Source organism: Labeo rohita, chromosome 16, assembly GCF_022985175.1.
Source record: "Labeo rohita strain BAU-BD-2019 chromosome 16, IGBB_LRoh.1.0, whole genome shotgun sequence".
NCBI classification, from domain to species: domain Eukaryota; kingdom Metazoa; phylum Chordata; class Actinopteri; order Cypriniformes; family Cyprinidae; genus Labeo; species Labeo rohita.
This window is the reverse complement of record NC_066884.1, coordinates 39,053,303-39,066,862: the sequence shown is the minus strand read 5'-3', so window position 1 is coordinate 39,066,862 and position 13,560 is coordinate 39,053,303. Positions and strand designations below refer to the sequence as shown.

Below are 13,560 nucleotides of genomic sequence, written 5' to 3'. Positions count from 1 at the left end.
TCATTTCAACAACTGATGCTACTAAATTGAGAACTCAAGTCCTGAATAGTGGCACAGTGGTACATTCACTGGAGACACATGACTGAACAGAATGCATAAGAAACGTCATGCTGCATTTGATTTTATTCATAATTATTTCATGACAGTATGTGCATTTTTTAATACCAATTAAAAATACATGGAAATGTATGAAACAACAAAAGCGACATCGTGAAATTTCACAATATTTAAAGTAGATCGGACATGCTACAGAGAAAACTGAATCAAATTTTCATCTTGTAGGGTGTAATTGAACGCATAGAATATATAATTCAGCATATCTGCATCTTACATTTCTCTCTGACCTGACTGTATGTCAGACTGATCTGACTTATGATCATTTAATATATTTATCTCAGAGACCCGCAATAAAAATCAAACATTTAAATGCCAATAACAGGAACACATGTCTGATGTTCTAAAATGCGTTCCAGCTGTAACCTCAATGAGGATTAAAATATACAATCTCTCCAACTATTGCATGATATATAAACATTGCAGTGACTAAAATGCAATCAATATTTCAATGTGTTCTTTGTTCAGCAGGCAAATTTCTGCAACTGCTGTCTCAGGTCAGGAGAACTTCCTCAGCTGTAAATCATTGTTGTGGTAAAACTAGTTGTTTTAATACATAACATTGAAATACAAATACAAACACAAGAGCAACTGCCGCCCATTGTTTGCTGGTGCCGTTTACATTGCACTACGCATCGTCGAGTGTTTGAATCAAGTTTTCTGTGGTTCTGCAGGATTGGTTTACATCAGAAACAGCCATCAGTTATAAATATCATCTCTGATAGCCGCAAAACACTTGAGTGACCAGATGAGTGTTTGTGTGTGTGTGTGTGTGTGTGTGTGTGAGAGAGAGAGAGAGAGAGAGAGAGAAGAGAGAGAGACATAAGCATAACACACTCACAGCAAAAACAGGAGGCGGAGAGAGAAGAGAGCAGAAGGATACACTCCTGCCATAATCCGTGAGCACTGTGGTGCCGCTCCGCTTGTCGTGCCCAGACCGTTCCTCGCTCACAGCTCCACAGACCCAGACGGGAGGGCAGGTATTCGGCGTGATCGCAGCCCAGTCCCGGTAGATGTGTTCCCCCAGCGCCGGCTGATAAGAGCTGCTCAGAGCGGCAACTAATTCTCCATGAAACTGCCGCCAGAGCCTGACTGATTGATCACTGCTGGAGGAGACGAGGAAGAAACAGTTGGAAAGGAGCTGATCCCCAAGAGATGTGGCAAGGCGTGCCAGTTTCCCTCCAGCAGCTCAGGAAAACGGAGCGAAAGAGAGAGAGAGAGAGTCTGCAATCCCTCCGATTCTCCACACGATGGCTGCTGGCGGAGAGCAGATCCGCTGGTGAGGAGCTGCGCAGCTGCACCTCGCTCTCGCTCTCTCTCACTCGCCGCTTCCAGACAGCGCTGGGATCGATTTAGGTCAGCCTGTCTGGGGCAGCTCTCTCCCCGATTCACTCGCTGAAAGCAGGACTCCGGGAATCTATTATCCAGTTACGGGATGATCGCATGCGTCCGAGAACGGGATAGAGAGAGGCCTGTGGTCAGAGCCTTAAATGTGAAGCAGAAACGCTATCCGAGTCCATCGCGACGATCCAGCGCCACGCAGGCGAAAGATGATGCTTCCCTTCCTTCAAGAACGCTGGTTCCATTGGGATCTCCTGCAAGCGCACAAACTCTTTGGGGAAAAGCTGTATTCCTCATGGAAGCCAAGCGTATAGATCCAAGCGCTTTCAGAAATCTGCCTCCAAACTTCCCAGGCACGTTCGGTTCGCGTTCTCCGAAGAAAGCCTTCCAAGCGAGAAGAGACTTGAAGGAGGAATAGTTTGGGAGAGACAAGACAAGAGAGCCGTCCCACTCCCTCCCTCCTAAAAACACAAGCGAGTGCACTGTGTGTGTGTGTGTGTGTGTGCAGTGGCTGCCGCAGTGCGTCTGAGGGGAGAGAGGAGCGAAACACGAGCAGTCCGACTCTGCCCAGAGACGCCTGTGCAAACCGGAGTCAGGATCACGGATCAGCTGACACATCTGCCATCGCTCAGCGTCCTCCCAGACCGGGTGGGGAAAGAGAGCGACACAGAGAATGAAAGGGCAGGGAATCCCTGGCCAATGCTTCTGACCACCCGGTCCGGTCCTGATACTCTAAAGGCATGTACGCCGGGGCTCCGGGCTTCTGATGGTGCTGCTAACTACAAGGAGACTTAACCTCTTACCTGAACATGAGATGGAATATTTCTTGCGTTTAGTGGCTTAGTTCAAATCTGTTTGCGACAGCTGCTCGCTGATGTGAGGGACCCTAATACTTCATTTAACGAGGGGGGACGTCATAGGGAAATAACTTCAGACTGCTACTCTTTTACCAAACATAAAAAAGAAAGGGAAAAATGAAGGTCACCTGGGTGAAACTGTGTCTAGTCACACCTAGGCCATCAACACTATAGATAGACAACTGATTGGCCGTTGATTACTCTCACAGCACTGCCTTTACCTCTTTCTAGACTGGACAATAAAACGCAGTGAGGAACCTTTTCCACTGTGCAACAAATCATAGAAGGCATACCTGCTGTGACACAATACTCAAACACCCAAGCACGAATGCACGCAGTCAGTTTAAACCTCACAGCATCCAGATTTTCTTAATCCCACACACTTTCACAAGGGCAAGACCAATGCGGGAGAGCGAACGCGAGAGCTCATCGGACGTGTTGAATGGGGAAAGACTGCGGTCTGGTAATTGCTCACTGCTCTAAGGTCACTTCAGAGGAGCTGTGGGCAGGTGAAGGTGTTAATACACCATATGCCTCTGTAATAGACCAAAAAACCCTGCCTTGTCTGGCCAACACCACCTGCTCAACACTGCTCTCAGTTTTATATTCAATTCATGAATTAAAAGACCTGAATTTCTGCCTTCATTCTGAAAATTGTCAAATAACACAGTAAATTACTTAAATAATATCACACATTTCATGTACACAGAAGTGTAAAGACTCTTTCTGCACTCTTACAAAATTCCAGATTGGTATTCACCAACATTTCTTAACATTATATTGTATACATTTCAAATATATGGCCAAGTAATAACACACTGAAGGTGTTTGTCTATTAAAAAAGCCACCAATAGAATTAAAGCGACAGTGACCACTAACAAATTCAACATTTGAAAGAAAGCACTGTACCTCCACGGTGGATTGATCTTCCCAGCCCTTCCTGAACCGCCAAGTCTCTAATTTGTGAGCTGCTTTAGATGAAAGCATCTGCTGAATTTATTGATGCAAATTGATGCACATTTCTTGCAGAAGTCACAAGCATTGACAACTCTCACACTAACTGTGTTGAAGGCACATTCTCACTTTATTGTTAGTCCCTGCGATCAAGATCACATTCTGTCAGAGATGAGACAGGTGTACATAACAATACATTTTAAAAGAAACCTTCTGCCATAAGAAGAGGAAGGACAGAAAGATGACGTTAATTCCACTTCAGAATTTCAATTCTGCTTTTGAATGAATGGCAAATACATCTGCCTCAATTTCCAAACACAACTACAAAACACGACGGCCAGATAATGCTGAGTGTTTTGCATACACATTTCCTTAACATTCATGCTAAATACAAAGGCAAATGGAGGCGGCAAACAGGCAGCAGATGGACTACGAGGCCCCTCTCCTTCAGCAACATGCTTTCTTTAAGCCTTACTTCTAATCTCCATTTCAGCTTCTCCCCTGCCCATCAGGTGTGAAGAGCTTGACGTTTGCCTGTAATTGGTGTTGAGTCACTGGAAAATGTGTCAATCTGAAACTTTGCTTTTGCACTTCCAGCAATCTATTGACATTTTGTTTGGCTTTTTCTGGAAACAAGAACAGCAATTTATTCCTGTTTTCCGTGCAGTTAAAGTATTTTTTCCCACAGTAGAAAGTGTAATAAAAGCTATTTTCAGTGTGTTTTTTCTCACAGTTCTTTTTTTTTTTATGTTATTGCATTTTAAGATGGCGTGAGCCTGCAGTGAATTCAAGAGCCGTTGGCCTTACACTGAACAGGACTGTGGGCCTGTGGTGGCCACAAAACCACGGATCTTGAGCATTTGATCTCTGCTTGTCGTTGCAGGTGTCAGCATCATGGTTGCTGAATCAGGTGTGTCTGTTACCCTTGTCGTCCCGCTCTCAGCATGCTCGTATGCACGTGTTCGTCTGGACGCCTGCCGCCTTCTTCTGTCACACTCTTTCAGCGCTCCCCAGGGAACAGTGAGCTGTGGTATATGTGGACGTGAACCGCAGGGGAATCGCTGCAGCCAAACGTCTCTCTAGCGGGTTTAGGACCGAGCCTGTGTGTGTTTGTAATTCACAGGTCGCAGAGGATTTTAGCTGCCTGACTAAATCCTCTCCATCAACAGGTAATAGGAGTTTGTTTTTTAACTATTAATGCTGTAAAGCTTACACTAAGGTACATGCGAGACAGCTTTCTGCATAGGCCCATAAAAAGACCATTTCTAATCTAATCTCTGTCACACTTCCATCCAACCTTGGCACCGGCAGATGTTCCCACTACCCTTGCTGAACTTTCAAAATCAAAGTTTGACAACAAAAGTGTTGTCAATAGGCATGCTGGGAGCTGCGTCTAGAAATGATTAACCGGGCATCACCAGACAGCTGCTCGGCCGATAAGATAAGATACGTCTGAAGCAGCTGTTCAAATATACTTTGCGTGATATGGTGATCAATATCTTCATTATAGCGCAGCAGATGTGTGCTTTCTTGTCAGTGTGTGACACAGATTTATGTACATGTGTGACCTACATATACACAAGGTGTCTGTGCCTAAACATTCAGTTCAGAGAAAGCACACGGACCTGGCTGTGCACACATGCACGCTGCATATGACTGCACATAGTGTGCTCTCAGAGCCGATCAATTATTCATCAGTAATCATTAGAAGTGTTGGCTGTGCAATGCAGAACCATAGAATGAAGTGAAATAACATACACGTCAAGCAATAACAGTAATAGCCTGTGGTCTATACTTCATCCAAAACAGCATTTTTCTCATTCTTGTATAATCATGGATGCCGTTTTTATGACCTTGAATTAATGTAGAGACTACATATTTGTAACTTTGTTTATCATGCTTTATGACTAAAAACTGTTAAAATGGTTTTACCAGAATACGTTTGAAAAATATACACTTGACAAGAACATGGGATCATTTTGGCACTTTATTTTTGATGTCTTCGTTGCAGTGGATGGCTGACGAAGTTTACATATGTGCATTTGTTGTGATGTACCAAAAAATAATAAATAAATGAATAAATGAACAGACCGTTCAGTTAAATAGTTTAATAGTAGCTCCTAAATGGATATGCCTGTGTCCACGCCATAATACTGCCAATAAAGCTGACAGGTTACACTTATAATGTTGTTGGTTTGTGTGTTGTAATATAGACGCCCTGCACCTGCAGGTTTGCCATTTGCACGTTTACAGTCGTGATCTGTTCAACACCAGCCATAAAGTAATATATGCAAGTTACAACCCACGTGTATAAAGACAACGCATTTTATTGTCATTATGGACACTGGTCCATCATGCATTTATTTATATGTGTGCTTTACCATAAGATGATGTTTTGAAAAATATTCCACACGGAGAAATAATAAAACGCAAGAAAATACATATAACGTTTTTATTTGTATTTATTTCAATTTGAAGTTCATTAAAGATACACAGTCACGTTTTATTCCTGAACTAAGCAATAAGCATGACGTAATTGTGCCATGCATGAGAGAGACGTTTGTTGTTTTAACGTGTTAGTTTGCTGATATGTGTCGTATCTTTTTATGGCTCCTGAGAGGGTTTGAACAAGTCATGTTCCACCCATGGCCCATGAACACACCTCAGTGAATTGGGTGTTTCAGTGGCATTTGCCGATTGACAGTCAAGTCGAGAGAGATGCGTGACTTCATTCTAAAGACCTCGCACTTTGGCTTAACAATAACAAGGATGTAAGACAGACCGTTGTGAATTATCTCTCGGATGGTCGTTATGTAATTCTTAGACAAATACAGATTCTTTTGCATTAACTGCAAACGCACTGCGTCCCTTGGCTCCACTCCGCCATCTAGCGTCACTGCAGCCCAGTGTTTCCTCCGCGGTGGGTTTGGGCCGGGGTAAATAACAACTGTTCAAAGCGAACTCGTTTATGACTGTAGACCTCCGGCCCCGGTCAAAGCACCACTGAGCGCAGGAGGGGGAGGAGGTGACATACGACGCAGACTTGTTCTAGTGCATACAGCGACTTAAGACCTCTTAAATCTAGAGAGTGCTGCCTAGCCTTGACTTTGAAAATGCACGCTGCTGCAGTTGCCTCTTCTGTTTAGGGTTTGGGGCGTGCGCTCTGTGACAAAGGACCGCCCGGCCGTTCAGCGGCTCCGCCCTCTTCCGATTCAGCCACAACATTAGTGCGCACAGACCGAAGAGCGAACTCACTCACACGGGGAGCCGCGGTGCTGCCTGCCACTGTAAGTTACACCCACAACACAGCCCTGAGCCTGAGAAATGAGCGATACAGCTTGATGGCAGATATCGACGAATGCACAGAAAGCCAATCTTAAGCTATCCATTGTTCACGGACGGGATCATTGGATTTGAACGGCTGTATTGGCTGTTTATTTGTGTTTTGTTTCTGCTTGTCAGAACACAGTCTGACATAAACACATCCAGATTTGTTTTCTTACTCAGAGCAGTATGTGTTTTCATTTCTAAGGATTAAAAGATCACGCCTCCCTTGTCGACATGCAAAAATGAAAAATACACATCAGCGTGTACCTTTAAAAACGAAGTTTGTCGTGTATACTGGAATGAGGTCAGACCCAAAGCTCCTCATTGCACGCGCTGATTATTATTAGATTCCTTTTTGCGCCAATGAGAAGAGAGTGGGCGTGTTTCTGGCTCGGGGAAGGGTAGAGACAGCAGCTGATTGGCCGGCCGCCGTCGCTATTATACCATTGGAAACGGATAAAGCTGCATGAGGCAGAATAGAAGTGTGTTGAAACTTACAGACTGCTTTTAAGAGACGGACACTTGTGCTAGCGTTACATCCTGGTTTTCCCGCATGGTTTGAACGGGGGAAGGATATGCAGAAGGAGTCAGATATCTTCCGAAACTCGAGCAGAGCTTGGCTGCAGCGCAGCGCACACACTAACCCTGAGCCCTCGCATAGCTGCGCTCATACCCAAAAAACTTTCAACCGCTCATCGACTGTTACAACATTATTGCTGGATGCACGGACACTGTGGGAATCGGACACTGTATGAGCTCCTTGAAGTGTATGATAAAGCCCCGAAACAGAACTTCAGACACGCCAAGCCACTGCACTAAGCACGACCGAAAGCGCGCGGCGCACCAGCCGTCTCGGCTCTCTCCTCAGGACTACTATCAGACTGAGTTTTCTTGAGCGACACGTTGGACTTGAGAGTGCACGCTCTCTCGCGCTCAGACTGTTGTAGCAGCGATGGTCCAGAAAACAAGCAGCACGGAGAATCCCGATGCGCTGTTTGCTGGGGACTCGTCCGATTCCGGCGCGCTGGATCTGGACATGGCTTCCTCTCCGACCCCCGGCTCCACGGCGTCCGGGGGTGACAAGCTTGACCCCGGCTGGTGCAAAACCCCCAGCGGTCACATCAAGAGACCGATGAACGCGTTCATGGTGTGGTCGCAAATCGAGAGGCGCAAGATTATGGAGCAGTCGCCGGACATGCACAACGCGGAGATCTCCAAGCGACTTGGCAAGCGCTGGAAGCTCCTGAAAGACAGCGACAAGATTCCCTTCATCCGAGAGGCGGAGCGGCTGCGGCTCAAGCACATGGCAGACTACCCCGACTACAAGTACCGGCCGAGAAAGAAGGTGAAGTCGAGCGGCTCCAAGCCGAGCGACAAGGCGGAGAAGATCAGCGGGAGCAGCTGCGCGAGTGCCGGCTCGAAGCCGTCCTCGAAGAAGAGCGGGAGCCCCAGATCGACGAGCAAGCCGCACAAAATCGTCCTGGCCAGCGCGAAGGCGGCGTTCGCCGAGCAGGGACCCGCGGATCACCACTCTCTTTACAAAACCAAGTCTGCGTCGGCTTCCAAGCCGATTCCCGACAAGAAGGCAAAGCGCGTCTACATTTTCGGAGGCAGCAGCGGCATTAGCCCGTCCTCAGCCGCCGTGCCCGCCAGCCCGACGCTGAGCAGCTCCGCCGAGTCCAGCGACCAGCTGAGCCTGTACGAGGACGGCGCGACCAGCGGCAAGGAGGGCGCCGATTCCCCCAGCAGCTCGTCCTCGGACCGCCACAGGTACGGCAGCACGCGGGCGTCCTCGCCCACTCCGTCCGCGTCGCACTCGTCCTCCTCGTCGCAGTTCTCCTCTTCCTCCGACGAGGAGCTCGACGACGACATGCTGGACATTAACCCGAGCCCAGGCTTTGACAGCATGTCCCTGGGCAGCATCGGCTCGTCGGTGCTGGACAGAGACTTTGACATGCATTTCGAGTCCGGGGCTTCCCATTTCGAGTTCCCCGACTACTGCACCCCGGAGGTGAGCGAGATGATTTCGGGGGACTGGCTGGAGTCGACCATTTCTAACTTGGTGTTCACGGCTCACGTCCTGAACTAGGGAAAGTTGAGGAAATACGTCTGAGGAGGAACACTGAACAAAAAGGGATAACAGACAAGTGTGTTTGTTTGTAAAATAAGCCACCGTGCGAAGGCTCCCGCCCGGCAAAGCGCTGCAAAACAGAAGCCACGATGCTACGATGAAACGCTGACAGGATGGAAAAGTAAAGCCGCCCGTGAAACGTTTTTGTCGCGAGAGGGCCGAAGTCATTTCCCTGTGCTCGGCACGAGACCAGAGGAAGGAATTCACGAGGAGTGCTTGAGAAAAACAAGTTCCGAGCTGGAAAACTGTGATTGATTTGCACGTACGCGAAGGCGGGCTTTGATCGTCTGTTTAATCACTTGTACTTCAAAAGAGACGTTTAAGAACTTTAACCGTTCGCCTTGTGGACTTGATTGTTTAAAGAGGTACTGAAATATAGGCTGGTTTTCAGCCCGGCGGATTTATTAACAAGGTGGGTCGACAAAAGCCCAAAAGCCGTTTTTTTACATAAAGAAAAAGGAAAAAAAGAACGCATGTTATCTGTCCTCTCTTGTATCGAGATTTCTGTAAGACTGTCGAACAGTTAAACTAGCGTTAGGATTATTTAAATGGATAGATGGCGCTATGTTTGATTTCCTACTCGCAGGAAAAAAAAAGAATCACCAGCTGTTTTCATTCTTAACTTCAGGATTCAAACACAAACTCAAATCTGTGCTGAACTTTATATACTACTCTCTACAATTCAGGACCAAAACGCTTAAGTTTCCGAAGCTGTTGATAAATACTGTTAATTTTGTCATGGCTGTTTCCTTTTCTGCCATTTTTATATGGATGTATTTATATACTGGCCAAACAGTTCGTCTTATTTTTATGTTCTTGTAAGAACCCCCGCATCAGTCTGTCTGTCTGTCTGTGTCTCCTTCTCCGAAGAAGGGCTAGAGTTTTAACCTTTGTTTTTTATATTTAAATGTAGACTTTTGACACTTAAAGAGAGGAAACGTTTGATTATTTTCTCAGTGTATTTTTGTACAAATATATATAAATGGGGGGTGTCGATCGGTGTTTTGGATTTCCTAATTTGAAGAGCCAGGTGGGTCGGTGTCTCTGAATCGACCTCCTGTTTCATGTTTACAGTCTCAATCTGCAGGCGTCTTAAAGACACACACACACACACGCACGCACGCACACACGCACACACTCTCCCAAACCCAGTTCAAGCCAACATGTGCTTCGTTTTTACATTTTCTCTGAGCGTGCCGAATTAAACCGATTGTAGCTTTAAAACGAGCGATTTTCTTGGCGTTTTATATCTTGAGAAACCACTGGATGGAAAATCGTTACACATATTCAAATGGTCCATTTGAGTTTCGCGACGATTATGTACTGCGTTCCTCATTGTATTTGAATATTTAATCTTTTCTACTTGTCGGATAAGTATAGCTAATTGTTTTAGTATCTTAAGGCATGGTGAATAGATTTGTATTTCCGATTCAGGTTTATAGCTGTTGTGTTAAAAAAAAGAAAAAGAAAGAAAAGAAAAATGAAAAAAGCATCTTTGTACAGCTGTATCATAGGCAAAAGATTGTGTGTTTATGTATGTTGTTGCGCTTTATCTCGACAGGCACTATCTTTATACATCTTTGCTTAGCCTACTTTATTTCAAGATGCTTGTTAAGGATTTTTATATATACAGTTGAAATATATTAACTTTATTTTCATCCATTCTGTGCAATATGCTGTGTAGAAATCTTGTTTTGTCTAATCATGCCATAACACATGCCAGCTTATTGTGTCAAGTCACTGCCTGTCAGATTGTTCATATACTCCTGTACAGAACTTTTTCATAAAGGAAATAAACTCAGCTGGAACTGAACCCTAAACACTGCGCCGTTGACTCACTTTCTCATTTGCATAAGTGGGCGTGTCTCCCTGTGCTCCAGATGAACCGTCTGCCTTGTCTGTTTGGACTTGCAAAGCACACATTACCTGCCTCAACGATTTTTTAACGCTCGCATAACAGCAGCTGCGCGTTGCTTACTGTAAGCTGCGTTTATATCCGAGCAGGTTTATGTGTCTGCGGGTCAATGTACAAAACGCCTCGTGGTGACAGTAATTTAATGTGCGTGTGCCAGGTCGCTCGAGTTCACATGCTCCTTGATTATGAATGCACACAGGCGCATCTCTCCAGAACGCGCTGAAAGGTGATCCATGTGGCTCCTTCGTGCACTCAGTGACTGGCTGTCTGGCAGACTCTCCCCTCCCCTTCCCCTTCCCCTTCCCCTTCCCCAGACAGTCTGGGCTCTCGGAGAGGGGGATGGGCTGCTCGCGGCCGCCAAAGACGACTGAATGCACGATTTTCCTCCTGTACCGCCATAAAACAGCAGCACCCACGTGCACAGTGCAACACAAGTGACTACATTTAAGCATGCACTTAAACGGACCACGTGGCACTGGAAACGCACGCATTCGAACGAAGCTTTGCTGTGCTTGTATGCCCCGTAGAATATTCTGTATTGTACAGTCTGTGCGCATTCCTCTCGCTGGTAGTGTGGGAGTTTCCACGGCGGCCGATGAGCAGCTCAGCAGGGCTCTTTGGCCAGATCTGTTCTCCAGAGGGAGGGGTGTCAGACAAGAAGTGGAGAGAAACCTGCCTGCCTGCCTGTCTCTGAGGACCGCAGCAAAGAAAGCTCAGATATTACATTGTAAGTACCCTCGGTGCAGTTTCGCGTGGGTGCAGTCATTGTCTTGTAGGCAGCACATTGTATTGCTGTTTCCTCCATAAAAAGAGAAAGGTTTATCTTTCATAAGACACTTCTGGCAGCCACCGGAGTGTAAAAGAAGACAAGCACCGGTTCCTCCATTTTCACTGCCTTAGAAAATCACAGCAGAACCGCTCTCACATGTTAATAGTAGGCTATCTTTCGTGATGTGCAGCCAAATATAGGCCTGGAATATCACTGTAAGCGCTGCTGTCCTGAAGCGAGAATAGATTTGATTCCTTTCACTGATCTTATGTTGTTGCTTTTGCGGTTATTAATGCAGAAAGAGTTCAACTGTACTGGTTTTCTCAATTTTTTGTGTTTCAGTCAAACCCATCTGGGATTAGACATTTGAAGTAATCAGTAATCATGGAAATATACATTTTATTTTATTGTTAACAACCGGCCTATGAAAAAAGTGATACAACAGTAGTTGATTGTACTATTATATTGAACTTGAATTTTTATGCTTTATCTAAACAAGACTGATTTTGGCATTATGATTTTTATTTTTATATACATCTGAATTTCTATAATTTAAATGGTCTTCTTAGATGGCAGTAATAAAAATCTGATCTAAAACTGCACTCAGTAAAACACGGGCCTCTGTGAAATAGAAATGTTTCAATTTAAAACACCCTCTCTCTACCCATCCCATCCTTTTGAAATACCGTGGACATCTGCATATTAAATGAAGGTTGAGGAAGTTCCGTTGAACTCAAACACAGTTTGTTGCTGTGCTGTAGTGTGATGATGCCGGCTGTGTGCTGATCCCACATTAACGGAACATCTGAGGCATAAATACAACATATTAAGGTTTTGTCAGGATGGCGATGAAGAGCTGATGAACTGGACTGAAGACTGGAGCACACTTACAGGGTGTTTACCAATGATTCTCCCACACTGTGTATCCTGTGTAGCAAATATACACTGCGAAGTGTAAATGTGAACTGAATGCTTTTGTGAACAACATACAATGTAACTTTAAAAAAAGTGTAAAAACTTAAAAAAAAAATCATAAGCTTCCATCTGCATTCTGAGCACTTTTGACATATTGAGCTTCAACGTGTTTGCGTTCCATAGACTTCTGTAGATAGAGCCATTTTTGTTCACAGAATAAGAACAGAATTTAGTTTCACAGAATAAGAATATGTGAATAACTCAATTTTGACAAAAATGTCAGATAGAACCTTATAATTCTAATTAAAGTTTACAGGGTGTTTTAGCTGTGATTGCTCACAGAATATCATCATTATAACTAAGAACATTTTTAATAATAATATTGATAATAAACACTTGTGTTACTATTAATCGTGATATTGGTGGATTAAAATGTAAAGATGCACGTGAATTATTGATTCTCTGTGTTTGAGTTGAATTGTGTTCAAACGGTGTAAGCCAGTATATTTTTTCCTTTGTTGTAAAAATTCCTCAGTCACAATTATCTTTGAATTTCAAATATTGTAGTTTTCACTCAGTAACTAAGAACGATATATTATCAGTGGTCAATTTGCTGGCATTGTAAGCATGAAATTGAAATGCATTTTGCTGCCACTATACTTACTATTAGTTTGGCTTTGCTGTCTTCAGAAGAGATGATGTCTATATTTATATCTAGAGTCTAATATTTACTGTAGATGTATAGTGAGTAATAAAAATGCTCATTTGAGACTGATCTTTTCTTCTCTTTCTGTTTACTGCAATATTTAATATTAACATCATAAAATAATTTACAGTTCTGAAACTGCATAAAACTGCTACTGTTTCGTTTCATTGCATTAAATGATATACAAATGAATGCATATGCAACTAAATTGTGAAAAATATTTTCTCAGAATGTCAATTAGAGCTTTTTACACTTTATATTTTGCTTAATTAACTCAACAGTTTTGGTTTACAAATTTCTATTCTATCATTAAATACCTAATTTTATCAGTTAAGCTTACAAGTTTCTCAGTGTTAAGCTGACTGAATTTTCATGGTAACTGCATGTGAATTACCATGCTTTACTAAAAACACTTCTCTACGTCATAACTTGGCTACCAGTAACTTAGATCACAATCCTCTTAGTCTCTTAGTCCCACAAATGACTATACACTCTACTTTTAATTCTTTTACCTTACCACCTACAGCAGAG

The 13,560-nt window shown here is 44.1% G+C and overlaps 1 protein-coding gene across 1 annotated transcript; it reads left to right on the top strand.

The window, feature by feature from the left end:
• Window positions 1-6,640: 6,640 nt before the first annotated feature.
• On the top strand, window positions 6,641-10,549 carry sox4b (SRY-box transcription factor 4b). The gene has a single exon (XM_051131352.1). The coding sequence runs from the start codon at window positions 7,546-7,548 to the stop codon at window positions 8,680-8,682; it is 1,137 nt and encodes a 378-aa protein (XP_050987309.1). The 5' UTR covers window positions 6,641-7,545; the 3' UTR covers window positions 8,683-10,549.
• The last annotated feature ends 3,011 nt before the right edge of the window (window positions 10,550-13,560 follow it).